Source organism: Aedes albopictus, chromosome 2 (genome assembly GCF_035046485.1).
Source record: "Aedes albopictus strain Foshan chromosome 2, AalbF5, whole genome shotgun sequence".
Lineage (NCBI taxonomy): Eukaryota > Metazoa > Arthropoda > Insecta > Diptera > Culicidae > Aedes > Aedes albopictus.
The window spans coordinates 357308114-357326336 of record NC_085137.1 but is presented as its reverse complement, the minus strand read 5'-3'; the positions used below and the strand labels follow the sequence as shown (position 1 = coordinate 357326336).

General features: G+C 40.6%; 3 protein-coding genes across 3 annotated transcripts in view; 1 reads left to right on the top strand and 2 right to left on the bottom strand.

The window, feature by feature from the left end:
- Positions 1-18223, bottom strand: part of LOC109403813 (uncharacterized) — a 171699-nt gene that overhangs the window by 125521 nt on the left and 27955 nt on the right. The gene's annotated exons all lie outside the window — the stretch shown is intronic.
- On the bottom strand, positions 1362-3752 carry LOC134288322 (uncharacterized). Its single transcript, XM_062852823.1, has 2 exons — positions 1482-3752; positions 1362-1428 (listed from the first exon to the last, which is right to left on the bottom strand). Exon 1 carries the CDS (start codon positions 3643-3645, stop codon positions 1606-1608), a length of 2040 nt encoding a protein of 679 aa, XP_062708807.1. The 5' UTR covers positions 3646-3752; the 3' UTR covers positions 1362-1428; positions 1482-1605.
- LOC134288321 (uncharacterized) lies at positions 3811-6197 on the top strand. Its single transcript, XM_062852822.1, has 2 exons — positions 3811-6077; positions 6131-6197. The coding sequence occupies exon 1, from the start codon at positions 3914-3916 to the stop codon at positions 5951-5953; it is 2040 nt and encodes a 679-aa protein (XP_062708806.1). The 5' UTR covers positions 3811-3913; the 3' UTR covers positions 5954-6077; positions 6131-6197.

Sequence of the window (18223 nt, the reverse complement as noted above, 5' to 3'; positions counted from 1 at the left end):
TGCGTGCATGCCTCCATTTAGGCGCATGTAAAATGTACGCATATCGCCTCCACTTTAACATCTTATGCGACATCTTATACTATATAATAAGTCTTATTCAAGACATTCTAAAAATCAGAGCATGTCTTTTTGACATTTACTGACTTGAACTACCTTATCAACACCGAAAATAAGATACATCGAGGCAAATTGAAACGGGTGGGATGAGATGAACCAGCGAGCTAACGTAAGGTTGGCCAAGGATAGAACAATTTTTTTTATCTGTATTAACGAGATTTTTAGCCCTGGGCTAGTTGGTTCCGGGTCATTTGGCCGAACGCCATTTGGCCGAACGCCGTTTGGTTGAAAACATGATGATGAACTCTTGTGATCTTGCCACTGTTTCCTATAACAGTATAACTCGAAAGAACAGCCATCGATTCAAAGAAGGAAAAAATGTCTGACAAAAATATTCCAAGTTTCAACGGCAACTAATTCCTTGATGGTAAAACTTGAAAGAATAGCCTATGATTAAAAGAATGAAATATTTCTAATGATTATATTTACAGCTTGAATGTTATCCAGAGTTTGCCCACGCCTCCAAATCCTTTTTATAAAAATTCGGCCAAACGGCATTCGGCCAAACGACCCTTTCGGCCAAATGGCTTTCGGCCAAACGGCATTTGTCCAAATGGCCGAACACCGGGCTAGTTCATCTCGGGTTCCACGCTTTACTTCTCTTCCGAAGGAAGAACTCACAATTTGTGAGTTTGTCGGGAGTGGTAAAGGTTAGAACAATTTGATTACCATAACACATACACGGCTTAAAATAAGACAAGGTAGGCTATGTGGCTCTCCAATTGGCCTAGTGGTTAAGGCTATGGATCGCCAATCCGGAGACGACGGGTTCGATTCCCGTTCCGGTCGGGAAAATTTTGTCGACTCCCTGGGCATAGTGTATCATTGTGCTTGCCTCACAATATACAAATTCATGCAATGGCAGGCAAAGGAAGCCCTTCAAATAATAACTGTGGAAGTGCTCAAAGAATACTAAGTTGAAGAGAGGCAGGCCAAGTCCCAGTGAGGACGTAGAGGCAAAAAGAAGAAGAAGAATTTGATTTTGTATTATGCTCGTATGAACCATTCATTAGGTTGAGATACTTTTTATGATGGATAAAATGCATATTTACTATATTGACGACGACTGTTTTGAAGACTTTCGAATAGTTTTGGCGTTTCAGTCTTTTCGGGGTCAAAAACAACTAAATGTTTTCTTCTTCCAACGTTTCGATCCTTATTGGATCTTCCTCAGGGAATCTGTAATTTATTATAGTCGTTTTCATAGGTTTTAACACTTTGGACTACACTTAACACATACCAAATGAAATTGTTGCTTTTTCGTCCAGTGGTAGTTTTTTAAAACTTTTAACCGTCATTTGTTGTTTTTTGCTATAAAAGATTATTGTCAATTAAGGAATACCTTAATGTCACTGTCTACTTACAATTTGTCCGTTTTTTCTGTTCCGAAAAACCTTCAAATTCAAAAAGATATTTTCGTTGGTCGGAAACCGGACCGCTATCCACTACCTTTACGTACAATTTTCAAAATGACAGTTTTAGTTTGTTCTATTCGTGCGTTGTGTGTTCGGTTTCAGTTGTGTCAGTGTCGTCAGTTTGTGTCATGTTTACATTCGGTCTGTTTTGGTTGTTTGATTTTGTTCTTTTTACGTTCATGATAGAGTGGAGTAGACCAGCGTAGACTACGTTCAGATTGTCTGTGTCAGTACGTTTGTTTACCGTGTGTGGCGTGTTGTATATGTGACAACTTTCCAAGATGGGAAGATTTGATGGTTTTTGTGTCCTATCTAATATCTTCACATCGTCAAGTCTGAAAACATGGTCATTTTCTGCTGCGTGGTCTACTAGCGCTGTCTTTTCCCTAATACTAATAATCGCTGCGTCTGCATTGGTGTGTCCTGCTTCTCTCAGTGTCGTCAGTCTGCGTACGTTTGAGCGATGTCCCGATATGCGCGTTTTCAGCTTCGTCGTTGTCATCCCAATGTAGCAGCCATCACAGTTGTCGCAGTTGATTTTGTATATTATATTACTCTGTTCGTCATTGGGTGTCTTGTCCTTAATCTGTGGTAGTAACGCGCCAACCGTGTTTGTTGTTTTGGTGGCAATTCGTGTTGGATATTCCCTTCTCAGTGTTTTGATTATCTGTTGTGAGAGTCCATCGATATTGGTGAGCGAACGAAAAACAGTTTCTCCCTCATCTGGTCTGTTTTCGTTCGTTTCCATAGCTGTATCCACTTGTTGTCTGTGTAGTTTCACCCTATTGATTACTCGGCTGATCAACGTATTCGGATAATCGTTAACCAGGAGTTGCCGACGAATTACGCTTTCAACTTCTTCTTCTCGATGGTTCGTCGTAAACGTGTACACCCGTTTGGCGAAATTGAAAGCTACATTCATTTTTTGGTGAAACGAGTGCAGCGATCGATAGTTTAGAAACCGCCCCGACGATATAGGCTTCATATACCATTCGGTTGTTATGGTTTGGTTCTGGTTTCTTGTCATAACCATATCAAGAAACGGTAACCGATTGTTCTGCTCTCGTTCGACTGTAAACTGGAGATTTTCGTCTTGGCTGTTGAAAATTTCCTGAACCATTTCTATTTTATCCCCAGGGAGAGCTAGGAATAAATCATCCACATACTTTTTTAGGTATGGGATTGGAAATGGTACAGCTTCTACTGCCTGATCTAGAATATCTTCCATGACCAGGTCGGCTATCATCGGAGAGAGGGGGTTCCCCATAGCCGTGCCAAATTTCTGCTTATAGAAAGAGCCATTGAACGAAAAATAGCTACATTCTATGCAAAAGGCTGTAACCTCCAGAAATAGGTCGAGACAAATGTCGGTGTGTGTACCAATTTCATCCCAGTGTTTTATGATGCTCTTTCGCACTAGTGTTTGCGGAATACATGTGAACAAAGAGACGACATCAAACGATACCATGACGTGTCCCTCCGGTAGGGTAACCGTGTTCACCAACTCGCAAAACTTAAACGAGTCCGAGATGTTGTACTTACTGTGCAACGAGCGTTGTATGATCGCTCCTACGAATTTTGATAGTTCGTACGATGGAGACGTCATACACGGCACCACCGGCCGTAACGGCAGCCCGGGTTTGTGTGTTTTTGGCTGTCCGTATATTCTCGGGCACACTGCTTTGTAGGTACGCAATCGTCTCGCTGTTGCTGCATCCAGTAGACCCAAATTTTCGAGGCGCCGTACAATGCCGTTGTTCTTCGTTTGGAACGCACTGGTCGGATCTTTCTGTGTCTTCTCGTATGTGTTGGTGTCTGCTAACAGCTGATCCATCCGTGCTACGTAGTCTTGCTTGTGCATTATCACAGTTTTGTTTCCCTTATCCGCCTTCAGCACGTACAAATTCGGGTGTTGTTTTAGGAAACTTCTTGTCTCACGTTCTGCTTCTTTCAGAAATCTTTCATTCGGATGCATGGGGCCGGCATGCTGCTGTCGGTGAATGAAATTCTGAATGTTGTTCGCGACCCTGCATCTTGTTCGCTCCTGTACGTCGGCGTCTTGATGGGTTTGGATTACGGATTCAACATCAGCAAGCAGGTGGTAGAAAGGCATCTCGGCAACATTGGTGGATGGGAGCGCAAACTTTGGTCCCAGGCTGAGCAGCAATTCAACTTTTTCTGGTAGTGCAATTTCAGTGGCATTGTGGATTGCTTTTTCGTTTAGGGACGGCGATCGACTTGAACAGTGATCAGTGAGTCGATCGCCGTCCCTAAACGAAAAAGCAATCCACAATGCCACTGAAATTGCACTACCAGAAAAAGTTGAATTGCTGCTCAGCCTGGGACCAAAGTTTGCGCTCCCATCCACCAATGTTGCCGAGATGCCTTTCTACCACCTGCTTGCTGATGTTGAATCCGTAATCCAAACCCATCAAGACGCCGACGTACAGGAGCGAACAAGATGCAGGGTCGCGAACAACATTCAGAATTTCATTCACCGACAGCAGCATGCCGGCCCCATGCATCCGAATGAAAGATTTCTGAAAGAAGCAGAACGTGAGACAAGAAGTTTCCTAAAACAACACCCGAATTTGTACGTGCTGAAGGCGGATAAGGGAAACAAAACTGTGATAATGCACAAGCAAGACTACGTAGCACGGATGGATCAGCTGTTAGCAGACACCAACACATACGAGAAGACACAGAAAGATCCGACCAGTGCGTTCCAAACGAAGAACAACGGCATTGTACGGCGCCTCGAAAATTTGGGTCTACTGGATGCAGCAACAGCGAGACGATTGCGTACCTACAAAGCAGTGTGCCCGAGAATATACGGACAGCCAAAAACACACAAACCCGGGCTGCCGTTACGGCCGGTGGTGCCGTGTATGACGTCTCCATCGTACGAACTATCAAAATTCGTAGGAGCGATCATACAACGCTCGTTGCACAGTAAGTACAACATCTCGGACTCGTTTAAGTTTTGCGAGTTGGTGAACACGGTTACCCTACCGGAGGGACACGTCATGGTATCGTTTGATGTCGTCTCTTTGTTCACATGTATTCCGCAAACACTAGTGCGAAAGAGCATCATAAAACACTGGGATGAAATTGGTACACACACCGACATTTGTCTCGACCTATTTCTGGAGGTTACAGCCTTTTGCATAGAATGTAGCTATTTTTCGTTCAATGGCTCTTTCTATAAGCAGAAATTTGGCACGGCTATGGGGAACCCCCTCTCTCCGATGATAGCCGACCTGGTCATGGAAGATATTCTAGATCAGGCAGTAGAAGCTGTACCATTTCCAATCCCATACCTAAAAAAGTATGTGGATGATTTATTCCTAGCTCTCCCTGGGGATAAAATAGAAATGGTTCAGGAAATTTTCAACAGCCAAGACGAAAATCTCCAGTTTACAGTCGAACGAGAGCAGAACAATCGGTTACCGTTTCTTGATATGGTTATGACAAGAAACCAGAACCAAACCATAACAACCGAATGGTATATGAAGCCTATATCGTCGGGGCGGTTTCTAAACTATCGATCGCTGCACTCGTTTCACCAAAAAATGAATGTAGCTTTCAATTTCGCCAAACGGGTGTACACGTTTACGACGAACCATCGAGAAGAAGAAGTTGAAAGCGTAATTCGTCGGCAACTCCTGGTTAACGATTATCCGAATACGTTGATCAGCCGAGTAATCAATAGGGTGAAACTACACAGACAACAAGTGGATACAGCTATGGAAACGAACGAAAACAGACCAGATGAGGGAGAAACTGTTTTTCGTTCGCTCACCAATATCGATGGACTCTCACAACAGATAATCAAAACACTGAGAAGGGAATATCCAACACGAATTGCCACCAAAACAACAAACACGGTTGGCGCGTTACTACCACAGATTAAGGACAAGACACCCAATGACGAACAGAGTAATATAATATACAAAATCAACTGCGACAACTGTGATGGCTGCTACATTGGGATGACAACGACGAAGCTGAAAACGCGCATATCGGGACATCGCTCAAACGTACGCAGACTGACGACACTGAGAGAAGCAGGACACACCAATGCAGACGCAGCGATTATTAGTATTAGGGAAAAGACAGCGCTAGTAGACCACGCAGCAGAAAATGACCATGTTTTCAGACTTGACGATGTGAAGATATTAGATAGGACACAAAAACCATCAAATCTTCCCATCTTGGAAAGTTGTCACATATACAACACGCCACACACGGTAAACAAACGTACTGACACAGACAATCTGAACGTAGTCTACGCTGGTCTACTCCACTCTATCATGAACGTAAAAAGAACAAAATCAAACAACCAAAACAGACCGAATGTAAACATGACACAAACTGACGACACTGACACGACTGAAACCGAACACACAACGCACGAATAGAACAAACTAAAACTGTCATTTTGAAAATTGTACGTAAAGGTAGTGGATAGCGGTCCGGTTTCCGACCAACGAAAATATCTTTTTGAATTTGAAGGTTTTTCGGAACAGAAAAAACGGACAAATTGTAAGTAGACAGTGACATTAAGGTATTCCTTAATTGACAATAATCTTTTATAGCAAAAAACAACAAATGACGGTTAAAAGTTTTAAAAAACTACCACTGGACGAAAAAGCAACAATTTCATTTGGTATGTGTTAAGTGTAGTCCAAAGTGTTAAAACCTATGAAAACGACTATAATAAATTACAGATTCCCTGAGGAAGATCCAATAAGGATCGAAACGTTGGAAGAAGAAAACATTTAGTTGTTTTTGACCCCGAAAAGACTGAAACGCCAAAACTATTCGAAAGATAAAATGCATAGTACATAAAAAAATGACAAATTCTAGTACCGTCGTTGGGGGTGGGAATGGGTCAAAAAAGGATACTCAATAATTGTTTGTTAAATAACAAATGCAGTTGAAGTCGGAATAACTTTTTATTTGGTATGTATACTCTTCTATATGGTAATGAAAGTTTAGCAAGAAAGTATCACATTATATGAATTACTTACTAAACTACAAATGATTGAAAGTTGACCCAATCTCACCCCTTAGAGGGAGTGAGAATGGGTCAAAGTATTCGAAGTCACCTATCTAAGAATATAAGTTAATTTTATTGATCATATCTAGTAAATCTATTTAAAATACAATGTAATCATGTCGAATAAAAATTTAGGTAATTTTAAAAGATGATAAATCCACCTAAAAGGGCTAACACAACCGAAAAAATGTTTGAAATTTGATAAAATAACGTTTGTATGTTGTATCGCCATTTTTAGCAACCATAATCATCCTCATTTAAAGTTTCAACCTCCAAGAGAGGGGGGAGGAAGATTACAATGAGGGAGGGACGCATTGAAAGATTGATTGAAAGAAAATGATATTTTTAGTATACTGCATAAGAAATGTTTAACCAAGCCCTCCGTTATAAACTCTTATGTACATGGTCATTGGCCTCTCAAGATAGAGGGTCGTTCAAATTTTATGTTATACAACATTTCACATTATTAGACTCTCTCTCGCAATAACATTTAAACGAATATGCAGTACACTAAAGGCTAGATGATGATTAGAGGAGCTGTCCAAACGCATGGGTGCATTTTTATAAATGATTTTAGGCACACACACACTCGCATGAACACACATGAACACACTCGCTTGACGCTTCTTCGATATATTTTCGAAAAAAGCGTGCTTTTATGAAGATACGGTAAACATGGCACCACTTTAAAGTCAAATGGGGACTGGATAACAAGTTGAATTTTTAGTTAAGGTTATGTGCAGTGGATAACTTGCTTGACCCAATCTCACCCCCATTCTTAATATTTAGACATAGGGTCGAAAATATTGAATTTTCAAATAAAAAGTGCATTGACAGCCCACTTTTTTCGTTGCATCAACCAGGTAATACCTACAGCTAACTACTTATAAGAAAATTTATGGTTAGGTGCTTGTGTGAAACATTGCGAAGGAGAAATTTTTTCAGAGTGATTTACTAGTAGTTTCATCACATAAGTTTAGCCACAAATTTAACAAAAAACGATTGTTGCTAAACATTTTATTCTGCATAATGACGTTTAAAAACATCTCCTCTTTGAAATAATATAAAGTTTTCAATATAAATTAGCGATAGTTGACGAGTTATTTCAAATTTTATGTTTCTCCGTTTTGACCCAATCTCACCCCCCAGACCCATTGTCACCCCCATCGACGGTAAATTCAAAAATTCAGTATCAAAAAGCTACCTGCAAAACATGTCGTTAATTATTTTCTCAAGTAGTTTGGATCTATATCAAGATGTAAAAATATAAATAACGCGGGTATTACCATTTTTTGTACGGTCAAAAATATTTGTTTGAAATTTATTACGAAAAATGGCCATTTTTCAAAAATTTCGCCGGGGAGACCTCTAAACGTCATTTCTGAAAGTTAGCTATCATTTGCAGGGTGAGCTCCCAAGTTTTTTGACCATATGCCATTTTGGGACACCCTATTGTAGACCAAGCACCCTCATCTTCCAGAACTAGAAACTAAAAAAGTTTTCAGGAAGTTGCGAAAATTTCATGAAATTCAATCGAGTTGAGCTCTTTACTCAAGGAAGTCAAAAAATTTCCCATTGAATTTGCAACATGTTCCACAATGTCTTCGATACAGTCCTCAGTCGTTCGTTTGTCGTCCACCGCAAGGACATCGTTATGGTTTTATGTGGGCATGTCGTAGAGCAGCGAACCACACCACCATGTGACTCTGGGCTGTTGTATCTTGCTGCTCGGATTCTTGTTTTATTGTTGGTGCGATTGTTCGGGAGAATGATTCCGTTAGGACTTCAATTGAGTTGAGAGGGCACAACGAGACAAAGCGTAAACCACAAGAAGATTTTGATGGAAAAGTTTAACGATAAGTTTTTTTTCCACTTGCTTGAAGTTGTCGGACATGAGTGGAAACGAGATTTTCCACTCGGTTGATTTACTCAATTACTGTTCCGATTTAGTTTTCTTGAACTTTATAGTTTTAGATTGAAAAGGGAAGGACCTCTCGCTTACTCTGCGGAAAGTGTCTTGGCCCTAGACTCTTGGGCCAAAGAAAAGGAGAGAACTTTTTGCTTCCTCTGCGAAAAGTGTCTTGGGCCAATGTAAGGAAGAGAATTAACACCCATGTGTGAAGACGCACAGCTAACCAGAAACCCTCAAACAAAATCGTTGTGTATTCAATTGCTGAACTCATTCGTAACCCAAAAGACAAAAAAGTCTTAACCAGCAAGGATCGTAAGATTCTCACGCGACCCTCAACACATTCACACTACACTCGGAAACGAGTTGGGCGAACCAAGGATATTTCATTGCGCTATGAACATTACTCAAGCTTAACGGGCATAGCAAAGTACGGTGAGTCTGCAATCTTACCCCAATCCTAGAGCATGGAGTTAAGCCATAAAAGGAACAAACCGGAAACACATGTGTGCCGAACTCAAGGAGTGGACTATCCAGCGAGCACAGAAAAAAAAAACTCGATAACAAGACCCAAAAATAGAAAATGTTCAAGCACGGCCGTTCCCGATTTCCTTCCCCTCGCGCGTTCTTTCACCATCCCGGTTTTATTCCTCTTGAGGGAATCATCCTTATAAAAATTTATGGAAGCCAAAAGCGAATCAAAAACCCGAATCTAACAGACGCGAGGAAAATTTCAGTTTTCCCATCCGGTCGAAACGTTCCACCACCAACAGCCCGACACTCGACAGCCATGTGGTAGTGGTGCACGTGTGGCAGAAGTCTTAAATTTCGCCATTAGCTTTGGCCGTCTGCGCTCTGTCGGGATGAACCTGTATGTCTTGAGCACGCCATCAGATGGAGCATCAAATTGAGATGTGCGTGGAAACAGCTTCGAAGCAACCGTAAGAATTCGATATCGTACATAAATGGTGGGCAGTAAAACAAGCATAACGGTATTATTGGGCACTTCCAGGCAACAAGGTGCGCAACATTTGAGATTTATGGATAAATTAACCGTATAAAGCTTAACGAAAGCGATAAAATTGGGAATTTGACTAATCTAGGGTTAATTGGGCTGCACGGTCAAGCAGATTTTGCGATTGCATAGATTGATGGAGGTTCCCAGGCTTTGGATCGCCAATCTGAAGATGGTGTGTTCGATTTCCCGTTCCGAACGGGAACTTTTCTCGACTACCCTGGGCATAGTGAATCATTGTGCTTGGCTCACAAAGAAACCCCATCAATTATTCCTTTTATACCCAACCCAACCCTAAGACGGGGTGTAGTTTGAGAAATTTTGTATTTTTTTTCCTGTACAATCAAACTTTTATATTTTTAACTGGTATTAGAGACTGCTCTGCATATCTCAAAATAGTTTGGTGAAAGCCATAATACGAAATTTAACATTCTTTTAAATCATTGAAAAATTTATATTTTGATAATTTTTCAAATGTCATTGTTTATTTTGTATTGAACCGCAACAATTAACATATTTTAAATGTTTGACCAATCATTCTATCAGAGTAAAAGAGGTAAGAGGAATAGAATACATTCTAAAATTGGTTTCCATAAATTTACAAGAAAAATACAATTTTCCATGGAAAGAATTTCAAATAAGCATATTTCAACAATACCTCAAAATGTTTTCGTCTTATAAAATTGGCATCTCAAATAGGTTTCCAGGAAAAATATAAAAGTGTATGGATGTTCAAAAATAAAAATTGGAATACTCAAAAACAAAAAAAAAATCACAAGATCATGAATAAAAAATAATTACTTTAGAAAACATGCTTAAAACGATTTTAGATGATGAAATATGATATTTAGATAAAAACCCTAATTAATCCATCTAGCGGTGATGGTACCTTTCTCGTGCCTTCGAAAACCCATTTCAACAAAACTCAAGTAACATGCTGATGAGTATCGCACTTTCATACGTTTAACAGATGTCTATTTAATGGCACCAGAAATCATATAGTTTTCTGGTTCTTGATATTTGAGCCTTAAACTCTTGAAAAAAAAGCTGCAACCTTGAATTTTGAGCCGCCATTGTGGATTCAAGTCTGACATCTTGGAAATTCTGGTCGTCATTTTTGGACTCCAAACTTCTTCCCCATACCAGATATGCCCTTAATAAATGTTTTAGAGCCCAAAACTCAATTAAACAGCCGCAATCATGAATTTTGAGACGCCATTTTGAGTTCTGAACTCCGGTTGTCTTCCCCATACCAAATATACCCATATTGAATGGTTTTAGAGCCTCATTCTCCATTAAAAAGCCACCATATTGAATTTTGAGCCGCCATCTTAAATTTTGAGACGCCATCTTGGATATTTTGGTCGTCATCTTGGATATTTTATTCGTAATTTTTGGATTTCAGACATCTTCCCCATATTTAATATAAGGTACCCCGGGGCAAGTGGGACCTAAAAAAATGCTAATTTGGTTTTGTCATGCCAAAAATTTCAGAACACAATTTTTTGAATAATTCCAATGAACCCAAAAGACGTTGTTGGTATATTTGTACTTATTGACGTGCATTAAAACTGTTTCAAAATTTTAAAATTCCGTATATTATGCATATAATGAAAAGTGTAGCAGATCTTCATTCACTGCGTTTCACGGGGCAAGTGGGACCTATTCAGAGTTTTTGTTCAAAGGGCTTAATATAAGTTACAACAAATAAGGTAACATAAATCATAAATCTCCTATGTTAATGACTATCTTTAGAGATTATAATAAGAAGAGGTTCATGGTATCGTGCATAAATTACGTAACACATAAAAAATCGCTGAGGCTAAAATACTTGAATCAACTCTAGCAGCTCATGCAAATTAAATTGATTTTTTATACAAAAAGCGCCGTAAAGTGAAGAGACAAAAGATTTCGAAACTTGGTCTCTATATTATATAGTTGATGAATCTCGCCAAAAGTAAATCTGGGGTTTCGAGATTTTCAGTAATATCTTCTCCCTTACATAATTTTACGATCATTAAATAATGTTTTTTTTAATCATGAATTTTGAAAAAGTCATTTCCCTATTTTAATTTTTTATGGACGGTTCCTGAATGCTCAAAAGAATTCATTATGCAGCGTTAAGTGAAAAAAATGGTAGATATTTAAAGAAAAACATAAAAAATACATGCTTTTGATTTTTTTGTTTTACCCAAGGTTTTACCATTTTTAACAAGAATTTGATCATCTAAATAGAGGTAATAAAGTATAATTCAACAGTAGATTACTTAACGCATCAATTTTTATTGAGTTTCGTGCTAGTTTCATCTTAGGCTGGACAAGGCGAGATGAACCCATAATATAGTGTTTGTTTATTCTCATAGGTCCCACTTACCCCAGATAGCGAAATGCACTGGGGCAAGTGAGAGCAGTAAACTAAAGGTAATAAATAAAAATTAAATACAGATTTTTCGCTTGAAATCATTTGCAAGAACTCCAAATACTATCCTGAAACCGAAAAAGTATTTGTATAATGACAATTTTTTTTTTAACGACGAATGTAGTAGAGCACGTCAATCTCACCTAGTGAATTGAAAATTACATATGAACAACAATAACGTATATGGTCTCTTTATGGTTGAAACAATAACATTTTTTGAATTCAAAGTATCCGTAGGTGTGATACCTATGTTTTCCATGAAGAATGTTAGTCTTAAAAATAAATAATAATAAAAATACTAGCTATAGGTCTCACTTGCCCCCGATTCTCACTTGCCCCGGGGTACCTTACCCATATTGAATGATTTTAGAGCCTAAAACTCCATTAAACAGCCGCCATATTGGATTTTAGATCACCATCTTGGATATTCTGGTCACCATTTTTGAACTCCGAACATCTTCCTCCTTGAGCGCCGTCTTGTATATTCTTCTCGCCATTTTAGGAGTCCAGACATCTTCCCCATACCAAATATACCCATAATGCATGATTTTAGAGTCTAAAAAATCATTTGATAGCCGCCATCTTGAATCTGAAGTCGCCATCTTGACCACCATCTTTTGGAGTCAATGCTTCTTCCCTTGCTTCTTTCACATACCAAATATACCCATAAACCATGTAGGTTTAGGTTCTAAAATTCCATTAAACAGTCACCACCCTGAATTTAAAGACGCCATCTTGGATATTTTGGTCATCATCTTGGTAAAATATCGTAATTTTTGGACTCCAGTTCAAGGATTGGCGGCATGTACCGTGCGGTGCGAAAAAAGCGTGTGCTTCACACAATCTCAAGTGCTTGTCTCCCGTTTTGCCGAGAGACAGAGACGTATGAGTGAGACAGCTTTCGTAATTGTGCGAGAGACAATCGCAGCACTAACTCTACGGCGCAGGGAGTAATGCACGGTGCTGGGACTGTGCTTGTCTCCAAACAGAAAAAAATCACTTAATAAATTAATTTAAGAATTTGTGTTTTCGGCAAAGTTGTTAAGCTTGTCAAGGGTTGACAAGTGATGGGTCGTTTGATTCGAAATTTTTCCAATCAGGCGTAGTATCAAGCCAAGTGCAAAGCACGGAGACAAGCACCGAGAGAGTGCATACGACAAAGCGTGAGAGACAGGAGAGCTCCAGCGCGCGGCAAAGTAAGCGAGCAACACACAACCGATTGCGCGTACTCGTCTCCTTCTAGTTTGTTGTGCTGTCTCGTAGCAGCGTGTGCGGCACGCAACGAGTTTTGAGTCGCACCCTATCCCTGCTCCAGATATCTTCTCCATACCAAATATGTGTACCCATATTACATGGTTCAAGAGCCTAAAAGTCCATTAAACAACCACCATCTTGTATTTGAAGCCGCCATTTTGGATTTTAGACCGCCATCTTGGATATTCTGGACGCCATTTTTGGAGTCCAGACTTCTTCATACTAAATATACGCATATTGCACGATTTAGAGCCAAAACTCTATTAAACAGCCGCCATCTTGAATTTGGTGCCGCCATCTTGAATATTAAGATGTCATCTTGAATTTTCGGCCGACATCGTGGAAACTCCAGGTCTCTAGTGTTGATTCCTCCACAAAATTCATCAACAATGCTAATGGTAACAAAAATAGCTAGTTTGGGGTTTTGTTCAGTGTTGTATACGGCTAGTTATACCGGTGCTGGTCCGGATCACTGAAATGGTCATAACTTCGGAACGCCTTGACCGATACGGACCATTTTCAATAGCAAACAATGCGGGAAAATTCCGGGTAAAATCGAGCTATAATTATTCCCATCGGCCGATGGGAAGTGCCTTACTACAAGTGAGTGAACGCACAGACATCCTTGCGCACAGACATACATACATACAACCATACAAACATCATCTCAATTCGTCGAACTAAGTTGATTGGTATATGTGACTTGACCCTCCGAGCCTTCTATCGAAAATTCGTTTTTTGAGAAAACATAAAGCCATTCAGTACACTTCGGTGTACGTGAAAGTCAAAACATTCAAAATCTTAGTTCGTTATTATTTGTAAGATATCTGCGCAATATCTGGCCCATCGTTTGGCGGGACAAGTGGAAGTCTAAAAGGTGGCCAACTCTGCTGAACGCACGTTGCAATCCAATCAGCAATGTGTGTTGGCAGTAATTGGTTCGTCGGAAGGGTAACACTAGTTTACAGCATTTTTGAACTCGGTAAGCTGATGATCATTTTTGGTGTAGAATCATGCCCTGAGTTTGAAAACGCGAAGGAAAAAAATTACAGTAGAGCGGAATTTTTTTCGACTTTTCATACAAGGTTGATAATTTGAAATCTATTTTTGTTTTATTTTTAAGCAACGTCACTCACTTCACACATCTCATTCTTCGTAATAAATGCTCCGATTGAGCTGAATTTTTCACTGTAACTCGCATACATATAAGGGTTCATTCACAAATGTCATAACGCCAAAATTGGCCTTATCTGACACCTACCCACCCCTTCGTAACATTGTTTATACTCTCTCCTCTTCTTGGCGTAACGTCCTCACTGGGACAAAGCCTGCTTCTCAGCTTAGTGTTCTATGAGCACTTCCACAGTTTTTAACTGAGAGCTTCCTCTGCCAATGACCATTTTGCATGTGTATATCGTGTGGCAGGCACGAAGATACTCTATGCCCAAGGAAGTCAAGGAAATTCCCTTTACGAAAAGATCTTGGACCGACCGGGAATCGAACCCGTCACCCTCAGCATGGTCATGCTGAATACCCGTGCGTTTACCGCCTCGGCTATATGGGCCCTATATAACATTGTTTATATGGGGAGAATTTTTGTTTTTTTTTTCGAGCTGTAACACCATGAAGGACACCCACCCACTCCCTCCAGCGTTATGACATTTGGGAACAAGCCCTAATATGTCAAATAAAAGTCGAGAAAGAATTTTTAGATTGTTTTTCTTATTGAAAAAAATACATTTCTTCATATATTTTTGGAAATTTGGCTAAAATTTAAGGAGATCGTCCCTAAAACTCGCCAATATCTTGAATTCCATCAATCTGACGCAAAACCTGCATTCAGATGATCGAATGGTATTGTATTCAGCTTTTAATTTATGGAAAAAGATTTGTAATTGGTTGGACAAAACGCAAGATATTTGAATTTTAGTAAATTTGATATTGAGCTATAACTCAAAAACCGCTCTACTTAAATTTTTTGAAGCACGGTTTCGAAATCAGTGCTAAATTGTACTTCAAAAACTTTGGTCGTTGACAGAAGTTCACGATTTCCGTTTTATTTTGTAAACTAGTATAATTGGTTCGTCGGAAGGGCAATCGCGTTGTTCCGAAGGGCCCAAGGACGAAAGTTCAAATTAACCGCTTCCAGAATGACAGAGCATTCGACTCTTCCCTGCATAGTGTCGGCAACAGGCATATCCTTTTCCATATCCCTGCGAGACTGCGACTGGACAGTTTCGAGTCCAATCAACTGACATCAATTGGCTTCTTTAGCGGTGATGAGATAATTTCATATTCTAAATCTGCATTCCAAACTGAGCCGAAATCCAAATTTTCATGAATTTTGGTGCCCGGGAACCTATTTAAAAATCAAATTAAAGTTTGTATGGGAGCGATTTGTCGAATCACCCCTCGTCGCATTTTGTACTGGGCGGAGCTGTCATGCAGTTGCCAAGCTGTCAAAAGGTGATTTCAAAAAATCTGTTTGAAATTGATTTCAGGTATCAAAATAAAATTCTAAACATCTGGATAAAATCATGGCTGCTCAGAAAAACGTGCTTTTTCGTATACAATCAAAATATTCATAAATTTTTCAAAATTTAAAAACCCAATTGCTGTAACTTGGTAACCAGAACACTGATTCGATTCTGTCAGAACCATTCTGATAATGCGGATACCATACAGCAGAGCAGTATTCAAGGATTGAACGAACCAAGGAGCAATACAGGGATTTTGAACAGCAAACGTCGGTGAAGTCCTTGGGGATGCGAAAAATGACTTCTAAGGTCCCAGACGCTTTATCGACGATATATGCGACATGTTGCTTAAACGTAAGCTTAGTATCCAGGATTACTCCAAGATATTTCACTTGATCGATGCGTTCCATTGTTGCGTCACGAAGCTTGTAGTTGAACTGTATTGGTTCGGCGAAATGAGGTCACGGAACATTTACATGGGTTGACAACCATCCGATTTAATGCGCACCATGTTGCGAAGGAATCGATATCTTCTTGAAATGTCAAGGCGCCAGGATTAAAAGGTAAAGCTTCATACCGTCCGCGCAATCGTCTACGGAGACGCATAGTTTACGCACAGTAAGATAAGATTCAAACCAACGCACAAAAGGTTGCCGCACAAGCCGAGTCTCTCTCATTTAGCAGTTGCGATGACGCGGTTGATTTTGTCGAAGGCCGCGGATAAGTCAGTATAGATGACATGCAAAGCTGTCAGCAATATCAGATGTGAGGCACCGATATGGACCAGTAGGTCTGTGCCAAAAAGGGAGAAAACAAAAAAAAGATGTGAGGCACAGGGGATTAGTCGTGGCGGATCTGCCCGGGATGAATCTGTGTTGCGTTTCATTCAAGTATTGAGTTGTCCAAAAAAAAAAGACTCACGAAACCTACTGCAAGCCTATCCATTACGTGAGAACAAAAGGGGCTGTCCATAAACCACGTGGTCATGAGGGGGGGGGGGGGTTCGGTTATTTGTATGGACAAATAAAAATTTTTGTATGGACTAATGACCACGCGGGGGGGGGGGGGGGAGGAGGTTGAAAAGTCCCAAAAAAATGACCACGTGGTTTATGGACAGCCCCAAAGATGTTTACAAAATTCTTACAGATAGATTAACACGGGATATCTGAACACTACCACACAGGAATTTGGATTGGTCAATTGTTTGCAATGAGACAGCAGTGGGCCCATATAGCCGAGGCGGTAAACGCACGGGTATTCAGCATGACCATGCTGAGGGTGACGGGTTCGATTCCCGGTCGGTCCAGGATTTTGACGTAAACTACGTCTATGGGGAAGGTACGGTACTGTACCACGGCACCGGGTGTAAAATGAAAATCTAAATTTTGCGACCGTCACGAAATTATGAAAGATTTTGCACGCTAATAACTCAGCCATTTATTGACCGATTTTTAAAATTTTGCCATCAAACAATCGCAAAACTATGTCCCTTTCATGTCAAATAGAGAAAACTATTGATTTTCAACAGCAAACTATTGAAAATTGCGGAAAAGTGAACCTATGTTTTAATTTTATCCAGCCAATCACGAGCGAGCACATTTTTTGGGTTTTCTCGCTTGGTATATAAGTTATTGTCTTCTTCTCATCTTCCATCATTCTTCCGCGACACCTCGAGGGGAACGCATCGGAAGACTGCTAGCCAGTTTCTCCGTTTGCTTCTCCCTTCAGTATGCTTTGGCTAGCCGAGCGTGGTGGTCGTCGGCTGTTGCCACTTGCTTTACCAGTCGTCGTTGCGTCGCCGTGCGCGGTACCAGTGGGGCCGCCAACCAGACCGGATCAGCTCTGCGTAAATTTTCTTCATTCTGGCTTCATCGGGTGTCCGGGCAGCGCAAGCCAACATTGGAATTAACACAATTATGGAACGCGCTTGCAGTAATACTGCAAGTAAATTAAAACAGCCCTTGAAAGGGCTACGAAAATGTCCCACGGGAGTGAACCGAATAATTTTCTCAGGAGGAAAGCCTCCTTCAGTATGTTCTGCCCAGGCATGCGCGGTGGTTGTCGGCTGATACTAGTCGTCATGGCAACGCCGTGCGCGGTACCAGTGGGGCCGCCAACCAGTTCGCACAGGATCGGATCTGCGAAAATTTTCTTCATTCTGGCTTCATCGGGCGTCCGGGCAGCACAAGCCAACATCGGAATCAACAAAATTATGGAACGCGCTTGCAGAAATACTGCAAGTAAATTAAAACAGCCCTTGAAATGGCTACGAAAATTTCCACGGGAGTGAACCGAATAATTTCAGTATGTTTTGTCTAGCCGTGCGCGGTGGTCGTCGGCTGACTGATGCTAGTCGTCATGGCAACGCCGTGCGCGGTACCAGTGGGGCCGCCAGCCAGCCAGTTCACACCGGATCGGATCTCTGCTAAAATTTTCTTCATCGGGCGTCCGGGCAGCACAAGCAAACATCGGAATTAACATAATCATGAAACGCGCTTGCAGTAATACTGCAAGTAAATTAAAACAGCTATTGTAAAATGTCCCACGGGAGTGAA